Source organism: Musa acuminata, chromosome BXJ1-6 (genome assembly GCF_036884655.1).
Source record: "Musa acuminata AAA Group cultivar baxijiao chromosome BXJ1-6, Cavendish_Baxijiao_AAA, whole genome shotgun sequence".
Classification (NCBI taxonomy): Eukaryota; Viridiplantae; Streptophyta; class Magnoliopsida; order Zingiberales; family Musaceae; genus Musa; species Musa acuminata.
Window position 1 is genome coordinate 44,490,650 of NC_088332.1, and position 22,282 is coordinate 44,512,931.

Sequence of the window (22,282 nt, forward strand, 5' to 3'; positions counted from 1 at the left end):
ATGGAAGCAGAAGGGGGAGCGGCAGCTGGGTGCTGCGATGGGTTTGCAGGGAAGAGACTCTGTGGTCCTCTTCCGCCACCTCCTCTTTTGACACCATTGGAAAGGTTTCTTTCGAGTTGCTGCCGAGAGGAGCCCGATCATGGAGATCCACAGGGGTTGACTGATGTCCTGCTTGGAGCAGTCGGCTTTTCTGCTAGTGGCAATCTTGTAGGTGGTAGCTGTGAGAAGGTGGTGAAGAGAGAGGAATGGGAACAACAACAGCAGCAGCAGCAACAACAACAACAACAACAACAAAAGGGGGCTTCAAACAACTCATCGTTTTCTAATGGTAATTCTGCTGCAGCCAATGTCGTGAAAGGGCAGTGGACAGCTGAGGAAGATAGGTAATGAGATTCGTGTTGGTTCCTTTTGCTCATATCTATGATAGACTTCCAAGCTCTGTCGATTTTTCTGCGGTGCAGCATGTTGGTTCGTCTGGTTAAGCAACATGGCGTTAGGAAGTGGTCTCAGATTGCCAAGAATTTGGTTGGTAGGATCGGGAAGCAGTGCAGAGAAAGATGGCACAACCATCTACGCCCTGACATCAAGGTTGGGTCCTTAATTCATCTGCCTTTCTCCACGTCATTCTTGATAGGTTACTCTCTCTTCTGTTGGCAGAAGGACATGTGGACCGAGGAAGAGGAGAAGCAACTAGTGGAAGCTCACATGAGCTTTGGGAACAGATGGGCTGAGATCGCAAAGCAAATCCCTGGCAGATCCGAGAACTCCATTAAGAACCACTGGAACGCCACCAAAAGAAAGCTGAACGCTAAGAGGAGGAGCAAGAGGAAGGCAACCAAAGGGGGAAGATGTCCTCCCTCCGTTCTGCAAAACTACATCCTGAGTAAGACTCGAGACCTCAGCAAAACATGCAGCACCACCAATACAACAACTCTGTCAAGACAATTAGACACCCCATACTGGCAACCGCACAACCCCTCATCGGGTCAGGATCCCACGAGCAGTGTGGAGGAGAGCATTCCATACATACACGAAGTGTTGGAGCAGTCATCGGTGCCTAATGGAAGCATAGAGGAAGGAGGGATTCATGGAGGGGAAGCCCACAATTCTTGCAACCATTATTCGCTCGATTTCCTGCACTTCGACGACGTCGACTTCCTGCCTATCGGTGATGTGTGCCAATGCATGCAATTGCCTTATTCTGCACCTGAAACTATCGCCATTGACCCGGCTTGTCATCGACCTAATGCATGTTCTGAACTCTATCCACCCTGTCTATTCGATGGAGCTCTTTCTTCATCAACAGGCCTACTCGAGATGGACAGTAAATCCCAGATCCTGAAAGATCAAGCTTCTTCGAGTAGCAAGAGAGACTTGGATCTATTGGAGATGATGTCCTTGCAGTTCTCTTCCTCGCAGCGCAGCAGCAGCAGCAACAGCATGTTACTGAGTTCTGATCCAAATTACTTGTGATCGTCGAGTCTTTTGCTCTTCTCTTCCAAATTGCAACAACCGGAATTACGTGCATGGGTCGTGCTTCCATCCATGCATGCATTGTAGTGCGCGTCAATAGTACAGACTTACGTTAAGCTTCAATACATTGACAGATAAGTCCCCAAAAGAAGACAAAGATAGTTAGAGTTAGTGCACTTCTTTCTTGCTTGCTGCCTTTATTCGCACAACTTTTGTCTCTACTTGATGGCTTCGTGATTTGTGTGAGCTTAAGCGTGAAATGTGAGGTGAGGCGTCAACTACCGTAGTTAGCTTTCCCTAACGCGTTCCCCATCTTTTCTGAAGTCACTGCCAAGCTCACATTTCTGCACGATTTAAGATCACGAGTTCAATCTGTCATGGTGACTGAACTTGAGTGCTTCTTAGTGCTGTGAATGTGTGTAATCCAGTAAGTATATTACATGGTAGAGTTCAACCAATTTACACAGTGAACGACAGTTCGTGGAGTCAATTGGCCCAATGGCTCATATCTTACGAATCTTCTCTCACTATGTATATGGGTAGCACAATAAGTAGCAAATTTATGGATGATCACAAGCGACTATGAAGCAACTGCATATGTCAACATCATGAAAGAGAAGGGGAAGCTTGTTCTCGGCATGCAACGTCCTCTCCGACTTCCTTAGATCTCCCTTCATAGGAGAAGGAAGATCGCAGGCGCTTAGATCAAGAGAAGAACAATTGGAGCGATGGCGAGAAGCTCGAGGCAACTCGAAGAAGAAGAAGAAGAAGGTAACAGAGGAGATGTACCTAAGCACGTGCCGGCGGTCTCGACAGCGTTGATGTTGATGCACAACCTCACTGAAGCGAGTCACCGCCGTCGACCGTCGCGATGAGCACAACCTCACTGTACTCGTCTCCTCCTCTTCGCTCGCTCTCCTTTTCGGTCCGTCACTGGCGGTGAGCGCACATATAGAGTTAGGCAACCGTGCAAGCGTGAGATGGGACGACCACGGCGTAGAATGTGGCTTCCTAAGGTAACACATGACACACTCAACACGCATCATAAAGTGAGATCACGTTTGGCTAAGAGGAAGTGATGTCATACCTCAATGGACTGGACTTGGCTTGCATGAGGGTTAATACGTTTCTGATTCGATCGAATCATATTCGCAAGTATTGGGTTGGATCAAGCTCGAGCAGCCCAGCCCAACCGATTATTCCAGATAATTTCGGGTGCCGATCTCTGCTAAGCGCTTAGTCTCGAGCATTCTATTTCTCCCTCATCCTCAAACTGGGATTATATGTATCTTTCAGGTTTGCATCTCGTGGGTGTCCCACTGCGGGATGGCAGCAACTGAGCCAGCAATGGAATCCAGCCAAAAGCAAATCATTAGATAAGAGGAATGCCGCGCATGGTGGACGTCTCCGTCGAGCAAATGCTTGGCTTTGAGATCGTCCCCTTCGCAGAGTAGGACTTTGGGAGCGCACCGCATCTTCCTCCCAGCTCAAACAAGTAGTCGAGCAGTTCCTGTTGGCATCTGCCACCGTCCTTCGATCCCACACTCTGTCGGAAGGAGGTATCTTTCACTGCGTAATCCATCTCCTTTTGAATGAGGCTCTCCAACTGCCTGCCATGATCACAGTCCACCTCCACATCATCCTGTCCTAAACCCCACCCAGAAGGAACGCCCAAGCACAAAGCAGAGGAGGAGCTGCTTCACGTGTGCATCCCTGGAAAGCACCAGTCTGATGTCGACTACACGAAGAGGAAGGCAGCCCGTAGTGTCTCACTTGGTTTCTTCCCCTCCACCCAGTGTTGAGCAAGTGCTGGAGTTAATCCCCTGGAAATTTTCCTTTGTTCTGTTCATACTTTGATGCCCTCTCTCTCTCTCTCTCTCTGTCTCTTATGCACATAGTAACCTGTGACTTGGGCTCGAGAACAGACTCATCATCACTTGGTTGATGAGGTGGTGAGAAGGGGACATGAATGACTTGGTTGATGAGCTCTAAGATTGTTTGCTCGCTGTCAGGGAGACATGCATACTCTGCACACAGCGCTTCTCTGTTTCAATACAGCTCGCTTAAGCCGATAGCTGAGACAAACATTGTCATACATAGCCCCATCCAAACAGATAATCATGGTGATGATTAGATCAATTAGTCAAACAGTCAAAGCAGGACTTGCATTCATAATAATATTTGACGACTCCTTTGACTAGAAATCTCATGTCAGTATTCTAATGCTTTCTTTCCACCACGAAGCGTTTTGTTGGGGAAGATTCTGTCGGAGGCGCTGTTGGATCTCTGTCGGCCCTCATGGAGTGTTATTTCTCGCTATGGTCGGGGACAACCTAAGGCAGAGACATCAATGGATGAACTGAGAAGAAGATGTGAGACAAGAAGATGAGCACAAATTGCTCTGAGGAAGATCTAAGAAGATTGGCTTGGTGCTTAAATTCCAATTCAATCAAAAATCTTCATCTCTATGATTCACCATGCCCTACTGCGCATGCAGGTGCATGGGTCCACTGTGCACTCAAAATCTCTCTACTTGAAATTGATAAGACAAGTATCCTCTCTCTCTCTCTCTCTCTCTCTCTCTCTCGTATGGGGGCTAAAACTTGACATGCAGCCTGTCTCTCCTAATAAATGTCAAAACATCTTGCTCTTGCCACTTGCCTGCGTTCTTTTTACCATGGGAGGAAGAAAGTGAATGACATAGGTATGACAGATGTCCAAGGAAACCAATAGAATGACTGGGATTTCTGCGGCCCACAAGCTCTCAAATGTGGGAGTCATCGAAAGGAGAGAGCAGTGTGCAGCAATACGAGCATGGCACGCAGAACAAGATGGGTGGTGGACATGTATGGTTGTCGCCCATTAAGATGACCAGGAAGAAGATGATCTCCCTCCGAGCTCTGCATTTTGGTAATGGGACAGGACACCATACCCATGTGTGACCTGACCTCCTTATCTTAGTCTCTGAGGCAGACAAGAGGGAGACAAGCAGTGAAGGTGGAGCAGATGAGACGGGATAGGGATGGCTGCAAGGTGCCCTCCCAGTGGCCTCTGCATGCTTCTCCTTGTAACTATTTTCTCCAAGCACAATCATACAGCGGTTTGACTTCCATGGAACCCTAGGAGATAGATGGCCGTCAATTCGAGGATCAGATTTATCAGTCCCTTGTTGCAATCATATTTACTCTAAGAATTCCTTTTCCTTCCAGGGGACGGCACAATGTAGGTGATGAGCATCGAGTTGCAAGTTGGAACATGAGAACTAGCCAAAGTGTAGTCGATGAGAGATCAGCATCTGTGGGGTCTGACTTCTTGGTTGGTGGCACATCAGCGTCGGCAGTGAAGCAGAGCTAATAACAAGTGATAGATGTTCCTGGCAATGAGTCGATCAAATCGATCGAGTAGAAGTAAATTTTGGGAGGTGCGTATGCACACGAATACTAATGTTTCAGAAGATATTGATCCAAGCGATGAAACGAGGGAAGGAGACGCAATTGTCCCCTTTCAATCTTTCTTCCTGTCCCAAAAGACATTCCCCATCTTCTTTCTTCTCGCCTTTCACTGTGAAGGCGGGCCTCCTCCCACCTTCGCATGCCGTGGAGAAGATTCCATTAATTATGAAGCAGGCTTTCCACATAGGAATGCCTCTCAACGCCAACAAAAGGGATCCGATCGCCTCCATAATGCTTACCCCCTCGAAGCTTTCTCCTTTAGATTATGTGATTCTGTGAAGACTCCTTAACATTAACATGTCAATGCCGACAACCACTCTTCTGGAAGCACATAATTTTTCCTTGTTATTTATATCTTGATTGCTTAAATCACGATGAGGGAAGAATGACGGACATCGACATCATCGTTTTAGCACCATGGTTCCTTCGGAGAGCTCGAGACGCCCCATGATATCTCGATGGGAACATGCGTATACCCCTTCTGGCCATATGTGACTTTATTACTGAGGTGACGATGAACTATACCAACTTCGCCTTCAACCATGGAACCATGCCACTGGTCCGCTATAATTTCGCTCGCTCCGCCATTATAGCAGCCCCGGTCTTGACCGGTACATGCTACGAGGGGGACATCTTCTGACCCTGTATGACATTCCTATAGAAGCTCACTTCCCCTGGAGAGGGAGCTCTCTCCTCTTTGTCTGGCCAGTCGTACGAAGGATTTAGCCCAAACTCATGAAGCTCAAGTTTCAGTGTGATAGATATCCTTTGACTTGAGCATTGAACGAGTAAGATAAAGAGATCTGATCAGAGTCTCTCAAACGACAAAGACCCCATCGACAGTCATATAGACGAACTCAATTTATAAACGTAGGTAGGTCAAATATAATTGGGAAGATAATTATCATTGTTGAATGATGACTTGGTGATCAGGATTGGGATGTTTGCGCAGCAGACACAGACATCGTTGATCACATGGCATTGCGTCCAAAATCCATAGTTAGTCACTTTCAGTCCACTAAGTTGGAGCTTTGCCTGTTGTCTCTCTCTATCTGGATGTGTACTAAAACGAATTGTAACACTTCACCGGTACAATACCTCAAAGATTCTGGATAAGAGTCAGGGTGTATGTATGTATGCATGGAAAATTCTACGTACAAATCATATTCACTTGAAACCTCGAGAGATTTTTCTTCCTTCCTCTTGAAGGAAAAGGAAAGAGATTAATGATGTCACCAAGTTTGAAGGCCCTTTCTCATGACAACAATAGCCACTTGTTTCTTCTTATTTTGTTGCTCCCTGTGGTCCATAACCCAAAATAATAGAGTGCTTAACAGTGCATGTTTGACCATAAAGGTGCTGCACCGAAGAAAAGCAAACCCTAACACAAGCTTTTATGTTGTTTCCGTGAGATCTTGAACTACCATGTACTTTTCCTGAGGAATAATTAGATGAGATGATGCTGCAGTCTAACTGCTGACAGTGTAACATATGATAGCTTCATGGATATGCAAATACTGGGAATACTCGCAAATTGTTGAGGTTTATGATGAGTTTTTCTTAATGCCTTGAGAAAAGCAAAGCGTCAAAGGCATCAGGTCGCGGAAAAGTTATGGCCCCATCCACCTAAGAACTGCTGCAGTGTCTGCTGCTATCAAATACCGTGTGTTCCTCCTTCCTCACAACATCGTCTTATACACTCGTCTGCTGTCCTCGTTGCATCCCGTCTCGGTTCTCGCAAAGGATTTTAATCCGGCAGCGGGAGCTGCTTTGCCATCTATCGCCCTCTGACTCCCCATCGGCCGTTGCTGTGACGAGAACACGGTGAGACAATATGCACCAGTTGGATCTCCAAGTACATTTCGGCTAAAAGGCTGCCACCACCACTCGATTTCTCCTCGCTGGTCGAGCTGTATATTTACTGCGGCTTCGGCCCTCTGTTCGGCGCGGTTGGGCGCTTCACAGTCGCAGAGAGAAAACAATAAAGGAAGGCCGACGTCGTCAGAGAGAAAGGCAAGGATTCCATCCGGCTCTCTTCCTTCTTTCCTCTGTCTCTTTCTTTTTCTGCCGCTTTCTTCGTCTTCTGTACAACCTGCGGCCGCCGTCGCGCTCGCCCCAGTGCCACTTTGCAGTGCTTTTAAGGAGAGCGAGATGAGGGCGTCTCGCTTAGCATTCACTCGCCCGCCTCTCCTGCTGTTCACATAAATATCCTTCTGAAGTAATCCAACGACCCAATGGCCACGAACATGCTCTCACCTGTGTCGCGGATACATGTATCAACCCTAAGTTGATCTCTGCTTCGGCCGACAGGGTGTAAGCTGCTTCGAGTTCATTCGGTTCTTCACCCCTTTACAGAATTTTCGACTGATGAAGATCTTAATTTGTGTTTTTAGTTATCATTGTCTTGATTCTCTCCGTCATCCAGATCTTTAATCGTGTAGGGAGACTCGTCCGGCTTCGTTAGGACTGAAGAGAAGGCTGGAACAGGGAATCTCGCGGTGAGGTTTGGAGAAAGAGGAGAAGATGCTGCCCCAGAAGCAAGCGGAGGAAGCTGCCATAGTGACGAGCGGCGTGGCTGCTCTCAACAATGAGATGGAGCAAGGTGGAGGCGGCGACGGCAAGGGGGAGGACGAAGAGGCGGCACATGGATTGAGCATGACGAGCCTCCTCTGGCACGGTGGCTCTGCCTGGGATGCCTGGTTCAGCTGCGCCTCCAACCAAGTACTTACACATCGATTGCTTAGATATGGATCAAGATTCGATCTTGTTGTACCCGAGGGAGTCTGGGCAGTGTTTTCTAGTCGGTCGCCTGCTCTGCTAATACGGGTGGCGATGTTGCAGGTGGCGCAGGTGCTGTTGACGCTACCTTACTCGTTCTCGCAGCTGGGGATGCTGTCGGGGGTGATCCTGCAGCTCTTCTATGGCCTCCTCGGCAGCTGGACAGCGTACCTCATCAGCGTACTCTACATCGAGTACCGCGCCCGGAAGGAGAAGGAAAACGTCAGCTTCAAGAATCACGTTATCCAGGTCGGGTGTTCCATTGCTGTATCCTTCCCGAAACTCTCTTGCTCTGTTCTCACACCTGATTCTTAATGACTTTTTCCACCTCTAGAAGAAATAAATTCCATCTTATCCCCACCAAAGCCCAACTCCGCAAGATTCCCTGTGAGCAAATCCCAGATTCTTCTGGCCTTCTTCTAGTGGAGCTGAAACTTGGGCTGTTCTTGATTGATATTGAAATGTCGGATAGGCCCCTCACTTTTCTCCCGCTTTATCTGTGACAGTGGTTCGAGGTGTTGGATGGGCTGCTGGGGCCGTATTGGAAAGCCGCCGGCCTCGCCTTCAACTGCACCTTCCTCCTCTTCGGCTCCGTCATTCAGCTCATCGCCTGTGCCAGGTATTCTATTTTCGTGCCTTCCTCTCTGCATCTCTCGCTTGCGATTTGATCGTAAGTTCCTTCTTCTTTGATCTGGTGGCGGAGCAGCAACATATACTACATCAACGACCGGCTGGACAAGAGGACATGGACGTACATATTTGGCGCCTGCTGCGCGACGTCAGTGTTCATACCCTCCTTCCACAACTACAGGATATGGTCGTTCCTCGGCCTCGGCATGACCACCTACACCGCCTGGTACCTCACCATCGCCGCCTTCGTCCACGGCCAGGTAAAATAGCATCATCCTCGACAACAACAGTGGTAGTAACTCTTTCCAGATGAACTGATGATCAGCTTGGAAAGACATGGTTGTCCGTCCTGTTAGTTTAACAGTATTTTGTTTTTGCTGCTGGGGAGGGAGGAGGAAGATATGACGATGGTTCGATGAATGATGCAGGTGGAAGGGGTGACGCACTCGGGCCCAACGAAGCTAGTGCTGTACTTCACCGGCGCCACCAACATACTATACACTTTCGGCGGCCACGCCGTCACCGTGTGAGTGCTCACTTTGACGTCTCTGTTTCTGTTTCCTCATTTCTCCCTGCCACGCTTTATAACTTTTCGCCCATTCTTTTTACGTTTAATGAGCACAATCGGCGTGAGACTGGGAATTAAGAAAGGAAATGGGGACCAGTCGAGCATTTGATGTAATCAATAATGTTAACGTAATTAATGTGATTTACTTGAGCTGTGCTCATGAATCAATAATAATGTTAACCTTGGGATTCGTTGTTTATCTGTTCATGTGTGCAGGGAGATCATGCACGCCATGTGGAAGCCGCAAAAGTTCAAGTACATCTACCTGATGGCCACGGTGTACGTGTTCACCCTCACGCTGCCGTCGGCCGCCGCCATGTACTGGTCCTTCGGTGACCAGCTCCTGACCCACTCCAACGCTTTCTCGCTGCTGCCCCATTCCGGGTGGCGCGACGCCGCCGTGATCCTCATGCTGATCCATCAGTTCATCACCTTCGGCTTCGCCTCCACCCCGCTCTACTTCGTGTGGGAGAAGGTGATCGGGATGCACGACACCAAGAGCATCTGCCTCCGCGCCCTCGTCCGTCTCCCCGTCGTCATCCCCATCTGGTTCCTGGCCATCGTCTTCCCCTTCTTTGGTCCCATTAATTCCGCCGTAGGGGCACTCCTCGTCAGCTTCACCGTCTACATCATCCCCGCCATGGCACACATGCTCACCTACCGGACGCCATCGGCGCGAAAGGTACCATCATCCTTGTTATGTTCAAGCGTACTCTGCTTGATGCTGTCATCACCGATGCCAAGTATATCTAACGCCTGCATCTGGATGTCCCTGCAGAACGCGGCCGAGAAGCCTCCCTTCTTCTTGCCGAGCTGGACGGCGATGTACGCCGTGAACGCCTTCGTGGTGGCGTGGGTGCTGGTGGTGGGCTTCGGGCTCGGCGGGTGGGCGAGCATGACCAACTTCGTGAAGCAGGTGGACACCTTCGGGCTGTTCGCCAAATGCTACCAATGCCCCAAGCCGCAGCAGCCACCGCCATTCTCTGCCCCCGGCCCTCAAATGCAGCACCACTGAACCGACCAATTCCTCCACCAATCTTGCTTGTGTGTTTATCTATTTACCTGTAATTAGTCTCGCCGCCGCCTTCATTTGTGTTGAATGCTGTGCTATGGGTTTCTATCCTATCCATTTTCAGGACCATGTTACAAGTATTTGCGTCTGATGGTAGTACCACAAGGATTACCAGCTAGTCCTCACAGAACAACACTGTGTCATCGATGCTCGAATCGTTCTGCCCATCCGAGGATGCCAATGCTCCGCGACGGGGTTTCCGGTTCAACTCAACTCGGTGGTTGAGTTGTTCGTGGCAACCCGGTGGGTCCCATTTAGCGTCTTTTGTCAAAATGTATTGGTAATAATTAAAAGAAAATAAAACAATGAGACCATTTACCAAATATCGGATCGAACACTCACTTTCTTTTCTCTCGAATATTATTTAATAAAATTATGGTTTGTAATTATATCCCACCAATTAAGTGCCTGAAAAACATGGCAGCGTCATTATTCCCCCTTTTTTTGGTGTTAAATGTATGGGGTGCTCGTCAGGTGTTTGATCATTTGACGAGGTGAAGGTGCGCGGAACCAACGGGCCCAAATATTCTTTTGTTCGTTGAACACGATCTCGAGACCGTGGCTTGCAAGACACCGACCAAGACGTCAGCAGGTCTAAAAGCAGGACAACATGCCATGGCATCCTTACAGGGTTGTGCCCAGCATCACCGCCCCTCCGCCCGTTCATGTCAATCTTATGAATCCCGATTCAGCGAGGCATCTTCCCTTCACCTTCGCTTAGCAGCGAGAGTTTCCTTCTGCTATAAATACCTGCCTCCGGTTGTTGCAGTTAGCAAGCAAAGAAAGCCTGAGAATAAGTAGTGACGAGAGATGGGAGGTGGAGTCTTCGCTCTCCTTGGCTTCAAGAAGCAGCAGAGGAGGGGCCATGAGTCGGCGGCACAGCCGGGGCACCGGCAGAAGGGCCATGAGGCCGCGCAGTCTCGGCCGAGGCAGCTATCTAAAAAGAGTTACGAGGAGGAAATGGAACCGTGGCAGCGGAAGGTTCGCCGGACCGACGAAGACCATGGCCGTTGGGTTTCTGGGCTCGACGTCGACAGGAAGGCCGAAGAATTCATCGACAGATTCCACAAGAAGATGAACCCTGATCACGGGCTGGAAGCTATATAGCCACTGTTGGCTGCTACTTCTCAATCATCGCATGTACTTGAGCTACTCCTTTTTGGTAAGGGGGTGATTAGAGAAAACTGTGAATGATGTACGAATCGAAGCGACGTACCACAGATGATGCATGCGAATGTTCCGAGACTTACCGAGTGGAAATCAGACTTGAAATGTGGTCAAAATCATCAAAAGAAAATTGACCTGTGTTGTAAAGGATAGACATGAGAGCGATCATATTCACCAATAACTTGTTACTCATATAAGGAATAACCATCATATTTACACATAAAGAAGATATGACAAAACATATTTATGTTTAACAGAAGATGGAAATATGTTGGGAGGGAGAGGAGTGAACATTTCCAAAAACATAAAAAAATCATAAAAATAAAATATTAAAAAATATATTAAAATTTTGATATAAGATTTAATATGATTTCATGCATATATTCATTAATAAGATTAATTTCTTTACTATATGAGATTAAGTATAAGACTCTTGAGTTATTCGCATTAATATGTATCTTTTTACATAAATCTCGAGAAATTTATATATTTTTCATTCTTTTTTATTTTTCCTATAGAGAATCCAAGATATTTCTCACATCTTTTTTTTTTTTCAAAATTTAAAGATATACGAGATATTTATAAAAAAAACTAAATCATAGTTTTTAAGATTTAGGATTTTTTTCTCTCATATAATGATTTCTTATTCCCCTAAAATAGGAATTCTAAACTGCATATCAATATAAGAAAAATAGAATATAATCTGTAGGTTGCTGCTCGAGGATTATATAATTCCAGCATAAATATTTATTGACCTTTTTAATAATGAAGTTAGAAACAATTTTTCTAATAGTTTATAATTTATTGATTTTTTTTATTTGTATGTTTTCTTTTAATTTGGTATTAGCTTTTTGGTGGGTCTCATTCAAATTTTAAAATTATTTTTTTGATTAATCTTATTATTCATTCAAATTATTATTTTTATCTAAAAAATCTTTATATGATCCAAAACCATTTACCCTCGGGTTGATTAAACTCTTGTAAATCAAAGTTTTCTTTTTTTCTTCTTCTATTGACGACGTGAGATCAAATTGAGGTGTTATAATTTTTATTTGATAATTTCATATATTCATAACCACAATGAAAACACATATTTGAAATAAAAAAATATTTTTTTTATATCTTTTTTTTAATAGTGGGATGGGATGGATTGTGGTGGTTTTTACCGTAAAACTCACGTTGGTGACTTGCCAGAGAAACGTGGTGAAATTTTTTGGGCGAATGAGACTCCATCGTTACCCATAAGTGTGAATGAATGTACCATATCAGTGGCATAGTCAATAAAGTCAATTTGAGTCGTTGCTCAGTCAACGCCAACGATGACCGTAGATTTCGCTTTGAACCCACCCCCACCGAAAAGAAGGCAAATTTGGACGCGCACCCACCTTCTCGAGGAGCAGATCCAGCGTGCCTCGATCGGGGACGCGACAGCATTCCCCTCACAAGCAACATTCCAAGTCAGGTGCCGTTGGCCCACGAAATCTGTGTGAGAAGCGCCCGCCCCGTCTTCCCTGTCTCGCACTCTTTACCCCCCGTCGTAAGCCATCGTCGGCTGCCCAAGTCCAAGTCTTCCACTGACACCACCCAAAGTCAAGCTTCACTCGACCCGGATCAACCGAACCCACCGAGTTGAGCTGCAGTCGCACGGTGCACAACCGATATATTTTCGCCGGTTCTCGTCTTCGAACTTCATCATCGCGCAGCGGGTGGCCGCCTCGGAGTTGCTCCTTCTTCGAATAGCAATGCAGCTCCCACGAGCGCTCACCTCCCACGTCTGTTTCCACCACATCCTTCTCCTCCTGTTGCTTCAGCCTCTTCTCCTGCGTCGCACAGCTTCAGCAACCGAACCCGATCGGGTCGCCCTGCTTGCCTTCAGGGCGGCCATCACCAAAGACCCCAGCGGCATCTTGCACTCGTGGAACAACAGCCGCCACTTCTGCCGATGGTCGGGCGTCGCATGCGACGATCCCGACCACCGTGAGAGGGTCACCACCTTGGCCTTGGAATCCATGAGCCTCCGAGGGGTCATCTCCCCTTCCATCGGCAACCTTACCTACCTTGGCTACCTGCTACTCTCAAACAATAGCTTTTATGGTGAGATACCCCCGGAGATCAGTCGTTTGGCCCAGCTCAAGGACCTCAATCTGAGCTACAACGCCTTGAACGGCACCATTCCGGTTAGTCTTGGCCTCTGCACCAACCTCCTAGGCATCGACTTCACTGGCAATCTCATCTCTGGAAACATTCCCGCACAGCTCGGTTATCTTCTTAAGCTTCTTGTGTTGAACCTCGGGGTTAACAAGCTCGTCGGCGACATCACGCCTTTCCTGGGAAATCTTTCGTCCCTCTTACAACTTGATCTGTCGAGCAACAAGCTCACTGCAGAGATACCATCTTCCCTGGGAAAACTTTCCAATCTCACCTATCTTGATCTCTCAGCCAACATGCTAGTTGGTGGCATACCTCCGTCACTCGGGAAACTCTCTTCCATCCGCATGCTCAATCTCGCAGGCAATGCCCTCAGTGGAGCCATCCCACCGGATATGGCAAACCTCTTGACCCTTGGGTTTCTGGATCTATCAAACAACAGCCTTTCTGGAGAGATTCCTCCATTGTTAGGTAGAATCGTTCCACTCCAGTACCTCTTTCTCAACAAGAACGATCTCACAGGAAGCTTGCCGAATTCCTTGGGGAACCTCGCATCTCTAAGTTACCTCGATCTCTCCAAAAATAGTCTCAGTGGGTCGATTCCTCCCTCCATCACAAACCTGTCATCTCTTCAAGTTCTGGATTTGTCATTCAACAGTCTCGTAGGGAGACTTCCGGAGGAAATAGGCTTTCTCACGAGCCTTCAGTTCTTCCAGGTGTCTGAGAATGGACTCTCTGGGCCTGTTCCTTTATCGCTCTATAGCATATCTTCTCTGCAAACGCTGAGCATGGCGTATAACCAGCTGTCAGGGACACTCCCACTAGATATAGGCGACACTCTACCCAAACTTAGCTTTCTCGGCATGGCCAGCAACCGGCTCGAGGGACAAATTCCATGGTCATTGGCAAACGCTACGTCGCTTCGACAAATCGACCTCAGCCGCAACAATTTCAGCGGTCGAATTCCTGCCAATCTCGGGAACCTACCATATCTCAAGCAGGTTTCTCTAGGGAACAACAGCCTCGAAGCCAGTGACGCCGAAGACTGGGAGTTCATCTCTTCCTTGACAAACTGCAGCCAACTGGAGGAACTAAGCCTGATCGAAAATGATCTCGGAGGTGTGCTTCCCGCCTCCATTGCTAATCTCTCGATCCAGCTCAAGAGCCTAACGATCGGCCGCAACCATATCTCTGGATCTTTTCCTCCCGGCATCAGGAATTTTGTCAACCTGGTTACGCTGAGTTTGAATGAGAACCACTTCACTGGGAGTATTCCTGACTTCCTCGGAGAACTCGTCAACCTGGAAGCTCTGATCTTGTATGGCAACAAGTTCTCGGGTAACATCCCATCCTCACTCGGCAAATTGACTCGATTGAATGAGCTTGTATTGTTCGACAACGACTTGGGAGGCAGCATCCCGGTGAGTCTTGGGAATTGCCAGAATCTGAATTTTTTAGATCTCTCTGGCAATCGCCTGAGCGGATCCATCCCAATAGAAGTGCTTAGCATCGGATCCTTGTCGAGCTATCTCGACTTGTCCAACAATCAATTGAACGGAACTCTACCACCGGAGGTCGGCAGGTTGCGCAACACGCCCTTTTTATCTGTCGCCATCAACAGGCTTTCGGGAGGCATTCCAACGACGTTAGGTGATTGTCAAGTGCTGGAGTCCCTCAATTTGAGTAGAAATTTCTTCCAAGGAAGCATTCCTACATCGCTGAGCAACCTGAAAGGCATCAAAAGGTTGGATCTTTCATCCAATAACTTGTCTGGTTCCTTCCCAGATTTTCTAGCGGGCTTGCCTGACCTGAAACTTCTGAATCTATCTTTCAATGATCTGGATGGTGAAGTGCCAGTAGATAAAATTTTCAGCAATTCTAGCGAGTTTTCTGTCATCGGAAACCACAAACTCTGTGGGGGTATCTCAGGTTTGCATTTGCCCTCTTGCTCAACTCAGACATCCAAGAAGAACAGGTCACTTGTTCTTGAAATAACCTTGCCGATCGTAGTTTCACTCTTACTATTTGCTCTGTTTACGACCTGCTGTTACGCGAGAAAGCACAAGAAACTTGGTTTACCTGCAAAAGTTATAGAAAATGTTCCAACAAGATTGTCTTATCTCGAGTTGATGAAGGCAACCGATGACTTCTCCGACGAGAATTTGATTGGCGTTGGAAGCTACGGTTCGGTGTACAGAGGGGTTTTGGGTGACGGCAAAACTCTCGTAGCGATCAAGGTACTGAACCTGGTTCAGCGAGGCGCTTTCAAGGCTTTCGTCGCAGAGTGTGAAGCTTTAAGAAGCATTCGACACCGAAACCTGGTCAAGATCTTGACAACTTGCTCGAGTGTGGATCTTAGAGGTAATGAATTCAGAGCTATCGTGTTTGATTTCATGCCTAATGGGAGTTTGGAGAGTTGGTTGCATCCAGACACAGACAAGAAGATGTACTTCAAACGATTAGGTCTGCTTCGGAGACTTGACATAGCAATCGATGTTGCTGCTGCGGTGAGCTATCTTCATGATCACTGCGAGACGCCAATCATCCACTGTGATCTGAAGCCAAGCAATGTTCTTCTTGATGGCGACATGACTGGCCGTGTGGGAGATTTTGGCCTAGCGAGATTCCTCTCCAATGGCACCGACCGATATCTATCTTCTTCTGTAGCTATGAAAGGTTCCATTGGCTATATGGCTCCCGGTAAACCTTTGAATTATAAGCTTTTCTCCAAAGTGTGCAGTCTTCTCATTCATCTGCTCGGGACATATAAGAGGATATGGTTTTAACGTTGTGAATTAAATGCAGAATACGGGATGGGCGGGCAGGTTTCGACTCATGCTGATGTCTACAGCTACGGAGTGCTGCTGCTGGAGCTGTTCACCGGGAGGAGGCCTACCGACGACATGTTTAAGGACGGTCTCACCCTCCAAAATCACGTCGAGGGAGCCTTTACGAAGGGAGCTCAGGTCACCGGCATTGCCGATCCATCACTATTCTCTGACGAAGAAGAAGGTGAAGACACTTCAGTTCTCAGGACCGGAAGTCAAGCGAGTGAAAGGATAACAAGATGCTTAGAATCGGTGCTCATGGTTGGTCTCTGCTGTGCCAAGGAGTCGCCGAGAGAGCGCATCACAATCAAGGATGCTGTGACCAGAGTAGAGACGATCAAGAGTCTGCTGCACACCACCAAAATGTAGTCTTGGATTGGTATTTACTGTCGTAGTTATTAAGTTCAGATCATACGACACTTCATGTTTAATTCTCTTATTTTGAGAAGGAGGGCAGTGTGTTTCTTCTGCTTCCTCTGTTCTGTCAGTTTATGTTGTTATTTCTGTACTCTAAGAAATAAAAGAATGTTAGTACGAATCATTCGTAATATTGGTTCCAGTGAAGGTCGAGACAAAAGTGGTGTAGATTAAAACATTATTACCAATTCACAGTTCACCAATTAAGATTTGATTTACCGCTAAAAAAAACTTTAGTTTTACGTACCATTTCTTTGGATAAATTAAAAAAAAAACCCTCAAGTTTTCAATTTTTCCTATAGATGATATTTTTTTATTCTCGCAAAACATCTATTATTTTTTAAAAATTATATCATATTTAATCCCATCATAGTCCACCCTGAAGTGGCTGAATCAGTCCTACCATCTCTGTCACTTAAGATTATCCTCTTTGTCATGTCCTTGAATGTTACTAAGGTCCATAAAATGTCCTCTCCTGTCAAACCCACCATGCTAGCCTCTCTCTCATGTTAGTCATAGTGCTACCTTATTATAATGGGGTAAAGCAACATAGACCTGCATAAAGTCATCCACAAAGGTATCTTTACGATCGATTTAGGGTTTAGGATTTAGGTTCAAGGTTCAGGATTTAGGGTTCACGATTTAGAGTCTAGGTTTAATGTATAAGATTCAATGTTCAAGGTTTATGATTTAGGGTTCATGGTTCAGGGTTTAAGGTTTCAGATTTCGTTTTAGGGTTTAGGGTTTAGTGTTATGGGATTAGGGTTTAGGGTTCAGGGTTTAGAGTTTAGGTTTTAAGGTTCAGGAATTTTGGTTTAGGATTTAGGGTTTGAGGTTTAAATATTTTGGATTATTTCCAATTTTACATCAAAAATTTATAAAAAATTGATAGATATATATTAATATTAATTTAGACTTAAATATGTTAGATTAGTGGTGATAAAGGTATGATGACATGATTGACACCTTGGCATTATGTGATAGACATTCTTGCATTAGATAGCCAACACCTTGGTGTCGAGTGATCGAATCCCGAGACTAAGTGGTGTTAGGACCATTTCGGCACTAAGAGGAGGAGGAGGAGGAGGAGAGGGGGGGGGGGTTTGAATTAGTACTTTCATAAAAACGTCAGTTTGAAAACTTTCGTTCAATGAAACCATATTAGAAATATATTTAACTTAAAAGTGTTCGAAAACGTAATGAGCAAGTAAGAGTAGTAGATAATTAAATCACCAAGTAATAATAATGAAAAGTGGAAAGTAAATGCAAATCGATTTTATAGTGGTTCAATTGTCGTGACCTATGTCCACTCCTGATTTCTTTTCCGTTGAGCTATCGATTTTCACTACCAATCTTCTTTTAACGAGCGAAGATCAACTACTCTCTTATAACTATTTTTTCTTTTCATAGACTCAAGAGAGAACCTTTACACCTCTTTTTTAGATCTCACTCATCATTTAGAAAACTTCTAACTTTAGGAGGAATACCTCTTTTTTAGATCTCACTCGTCATTTAGAAAACTTCTAACTTTAAGAGGAAAGAGACTCACTAACTAATGAGAAATTATATATAATTTTTTCTTAAGAATTTTTCTCCTTTTCTACTCTATTTCTTGCTTATCCAAGCATGAATTAGTGGGATATTTATAGACCCCAAATTACTTCAAAAAATAGAGTCAAAATTTAAATCCTCGAGATTTCGATATACTAGCGATACCAACACCTACAGCACTGACATTGGGCGGTACCATCGTGTTAGGATCGGAGCGACACTAAGAGGGAGGGGGGGGGGGGGGGGGGGGGTGGGGTGAATTAGTGCAGCGGATTAAAACTTGTAAGTTCGAAAATGATTCCGTAAAATACAAGGAGAATTTGCTTTGATAGTAACTTGAGTAAAGTAAAAATCGGAAACTTGCTACTGTGTAGATAACGATTGCAGAAAGATAAATACTCATAAATTCAATGAACACGCTAATTTAAAGTGGTTCGGTCAAATGACCATCATCCACTTGTGAAGCCTTCTTCGATGAGGCTCCCAACTTCCACTAGCAAATCTCTTTGAAGAGGAAGGACAAATACCCCTCTTACAACCTTTTACAAGTGGTTCACACTCTTACAAATTTTTGAATAGAAAGGAGGTGAACACTCAAAGCAATCGAAGACAAGACTTGCTAAATACTTTGCTAAGGCTTTATCTCAATATCTTGCTTCTCAAAGATTGTAATCTCAGCTGAGAATTGATGGGTATTTATAAGCCTCAAAAGGATTTAAATTTGGGCTCCAAATTTTGAATTCTCTTGGGTTTCTGAGGCTGGCGGTGCCACCGCCCAACCTCTCGGGTGCTGGGCGGTGCCACCGCTCAGTCCAGCGATGCCACTGCTTAGTTCTCGGGTTCTGGGCGGTGCCACCGCCTACACTACTTCAACTCACTAGTTGGGCTCCAAACTTGGCCCAAACCAGTCCGAACTCGGGCCCAATTGGCCCCTACTTGGGTTATAGGATTAACACCTAATCCTAACCTTAATTAACATACTAACTATGAATTTAAAGACATTTCCTAAGCTATTATAAAGTCCGTAAGTCAAGATTTCTTCCGACGAGCTTCCAGCGAACTTCCGGCGGTCTTCCGATAAACTCTCGGAAACCATTCTGCGGACTCCCGGCAAGTTCCTAAACTTCACGATTTGATCTTGGCAAGTTCCAACGAGCTTCTTCGGCAAGCTCCGATCTTTCTTGGTGAGCTCCGCGAACTTCCCACGAACCTTCCGACGAGCTTCCAAAAAACCCTTCGACAAGCTCCCTACTCATTCTCGGCTAGTTCCGGCAGCATTCCCGACGAACCTTCGGACTTCCGTCGAACTCTCGAACTCCCAACGAATCCTTCGCGCTTGACTCCGACACTTTGTTTCGCTTTATATCTTTGTCGTTTTCGTAGTTATTCCTGCACACACAAACTAAAACTCTACTCCGATCTAGATAATTATTACATCGCAAATTGACATTCTGTTGCCCGGCATGTCATTGGTTGGCGCTTCGTCCGATTCTTCAACGCATCATCCTCTCTTGTGGCTTGTTTCCCAATCGACGGTTGACCTCCGCAACCCCTGACATTGGACGGTACCATCGCTTGACACTAGCAGTACTATCGTCGGGTTTTTTGGAAGAAGTGTATTTCATACTTTTCTAGCTCATAGGTGGTTCTACCACATGACCCAACTTTAGGTCACTGAATTGGCATCCCAATAAGCCTAACTCGACCTCAATTCAGGCCCAATAGACCCTTAATTGAGTTGATATGGTTATACTCAAAATCAACTCAAATATAACTAAACTACTTCGATATAAACACACACGGTTACAAGACAAGAATTCTATGTTGTACAACATATCATTGGTTCATTCGACACATTGTCCTCTCCTTTGGTGTATTGTCCAATCAGCATGTTGACCTTCCGTAACATCCGATCTCCTTAGTGCAATGTCTGGTCCTTCAGTTCGATGCCTGAACTCATGGCATGAAATTATTTTAGCACATCGACCAATCCTCTGGCCCCACATCCAATCTTCTGACATATTCCACTCCGCCCCAATGTATAATTCTTCTTGCTTCAATCAAATTGTCTTTCTATAATCGAAGTTAGTCTAGTATCACTCAAACGCACATTCGATCATAATTTCATCATCAAAATTTGAGATTCAACAAGTGATTGACACATGATCAACATCTTTCCCTTCATAGTTAGCATCGTGTCGTAGAACAAGTCGAACATTATGTACCCAAGATTTGATTTACCACTAAAAAAAATAATTTTATATATTATTTCTTAGGATAAATTTTAAAAAAATCTCAAGATTTTAATTTTTTTCCCATAGATGTTATTTTATTATTCTAAAAAAATATCTATTATTTTTAAAAATAATATTATATTTAGTCCAATTATAGCCCCGCTTATTACTCATTGATTCCACCCCGAATATGCCTTGCCACCTCTACCACTTATTATTATCCCCTCTGTTATATCCTTGTGAAGACTATTAAGACCCACAAAATATCCTCGCCCTCGTTGTTAAACCCACCATGCTAGCCTCCTCTGTCTCGTTGCTGCTTCACTAGTAGCCTATGTTAGGATCAAGAGCACTAAGAGGGGGAGGGGGGTGAATTAGTGCAGCGGAAAACTTTCTGCAATTAAAATCGAAAGCTGTGACAAAAACGATTTCGATGTAAAATCAGATTCTAAGACTACTTTAGCTTAAGATTAAGCGAGATGACGTTAAAGTAAATCTACAAAGACAGTTTGCAGTTTATGATAAAAATCAGAATGCAAGCGTAAACTGAAATGTGACGTTCGTACGATAAAACCGGTTTACGTCTAAACGTCAACTTTGAAGATACTGAACTTTGAGATATGTTTTGTAAATCCGCAGAAGGCAGTTTGCAGTAATAATTGGAGTCAAAACGTAAACGTAAACTGCAATGTAATGATCGGATGAAAACGTCGATTTACGTCTAAACGCAGATTCGGAAAGATCTGAACTTAGAAACTTGTTCGTAAAAGCGCAGAAGGCAATAGCTATTTAGGAGGTTTGCAGTAATGATAAAATGCTCAAAGTAAATGCAAACCGAGATTTAGAGTGGTTCGGTCAGTCTTGACCTACTCCACTTTTGGTTTCCTCCACCGACGAGGTCACCGACGTCAACTAGAGGCCTTCCTTCAATAGGCGAAGGCCAACTACCCTTTTACAGTTTCACTCCTTTTGACGAGCTCAGGAGACAACCCTTACAGAACTTTTCTCTCCTCTCTTTACAACTCAAAACTTGAAGAACATAAGGAGGAGAACTTTTAGGCTTTACAACAATTTTGAGCTCACAGAAAAGACCAAGATTTCGGTGTAGGTCTGTATCTTTTCAGTGCTGAATGGGTGGGGTATTTATAGGCCCCAACCCAATTCAAATTTGGAGCTCAAAACGATCAAATCCCGGAATTCCAGGATCAGGCGGTTGCACCTCCTGACTGGAGCGATTGCACCGCCTGGCAGAGCTCGAAGACTGAGCCTAGGCGGTTGCACCTCTCTGTCAGGGGCGGTTGCACCGCCTCAGTCTGGCTCGAAGACTGAGCCCAGGCGGTGCCACCTCCTGACTGAGGCAGTTGCACCGCCTGCCAGAGCTCGAAGACCGAGCTCAGGCGGTGCTACCTCTCTGTCAGGGGAGGTTGCACCGCCCAGTCTTGCTCGAAGACTGAGCCCAGGCGGTGCCACCTCCTGGCTGGGGTGGTTGCACCGCCCAGTCTCCTTGGGAGACTTAGCCCAGGCGATGCTACCTCCTGGCGGGCGGTTGCACCTCTTGGCGCAATCAGGGTCCGAATGGGTAGCTCCATTCGGCTTTCGGCTTTCGGTTTTTCAAGGGTCCAATTGCCCCAAGATTAAGCTAATGGGATTACCTCCCATTTCCAACTTAACCAATGTTCTAACTACGATTAATCCTAAGACAATTTCTGTAGCTTTGCTTCGGTGCGTCAATTGCTTCTTCCGACGAGTTTCCTGCGAACTTCCGTCGATCATCCGATGAACCCTCGGTGATGCTCCTGCGGACTTCCGGCAAACTCTTGGACTTGCGACGATCCACTTGGCGAGTTCCGACGAGCTTTGCTTGGCAAGCTTCTGGACTTCTCGGATTTATTCCCGCAGAACCTCCGACGACCGTCCGAACTTCCGTCGAACTCTCGAACTCCCAACGTGATCATTGGCTTGAC

General features: G+C 45.8%; 3 protein-coding genes across 4 annotated transcripts; all 3 read left to right on the forward strand.

Annotated features, from left to right (window-relative positions):
• Positions 1 to 1,473, forward strand: LOC135677577 (transcription factor MYB64-like). The gene is made up of 2 exons (XM_065189938.1): positions 1 to 383; positions 462 to 1,473. Exons 1-2 carry the CDS (start codon positions 1 to 3, stop codon positions 1,471 to 1,473), a joined length of 1,395 nt encoding a protein of 464 aa, XP_065046010.1.
• A 5,096-nt stretch (positions 1,474 to 6,569) lies between these two features.
• Positions 6,570 to 10,050, forward strand: LOC135677252 (auxin transporter-like protein 2). 2 transcript variants are annotated; one of them, XM_065189363.1, is made up of 8 exons: positions 6,570 to 6,938; positions 7,367 to 7,646; positions 7,767 to 7,952; positions 8,210 to 8,322; positions 8,410 to 8,593; positions 8,762 to 8,859; positions 9,118 to 9,583; positions 9,680 to 10,050. In XM_065189363.1, the coding sequence occupies exons 2-8, from the start codon at positions 7,449 to 7,451 to the stop codon at positions 9,914 to 9,916; spliced, it is 1,482 nt and encodes a 493-aa protein (XP_065045435.1). In that variant the 5' UTR covers positions 6,570 to 6,938; positions 7,367 to 7,448; the 3' UTR covers positions 9,917 to 10,050. The 2 variants fall into 2 exon arrangements, with proteins under 2 accessions (XP_065045435.1, XP_065045436.1); XM_065189364.1 differs by lacking the exon at positions 6,570 to 6,938 and adding an exon at positions 6,960 to 7,238.
• A 2,735-nt stretch (positions 10,051 to 12,785) lies between these two features.
• LOC108953040 (probable LRR receptor-like serine/threonine-protein kinase At3g47570) lies at positions 12,786 to 16,650 on the forward strand. Its single transcript, XM_018827011.2, has 2 exons — positions 12,786 to 15,988; positions 16,094 to 16,650. Exons 1-2 carry the CDS (start codon positions 12,883 to 12,885, stop codon positions 16,483 to 16,485), a joined length of 3,498 nt encoding a protein of 1,165 aa, XP_018682556.2. The 5' UTR covers positions 12,786 to 12,882; the 3' UTR covers positions 16,486 to 16,650.
• Positions 16,651 to 22,282: the final 5,632 nt, after the last annotated feature.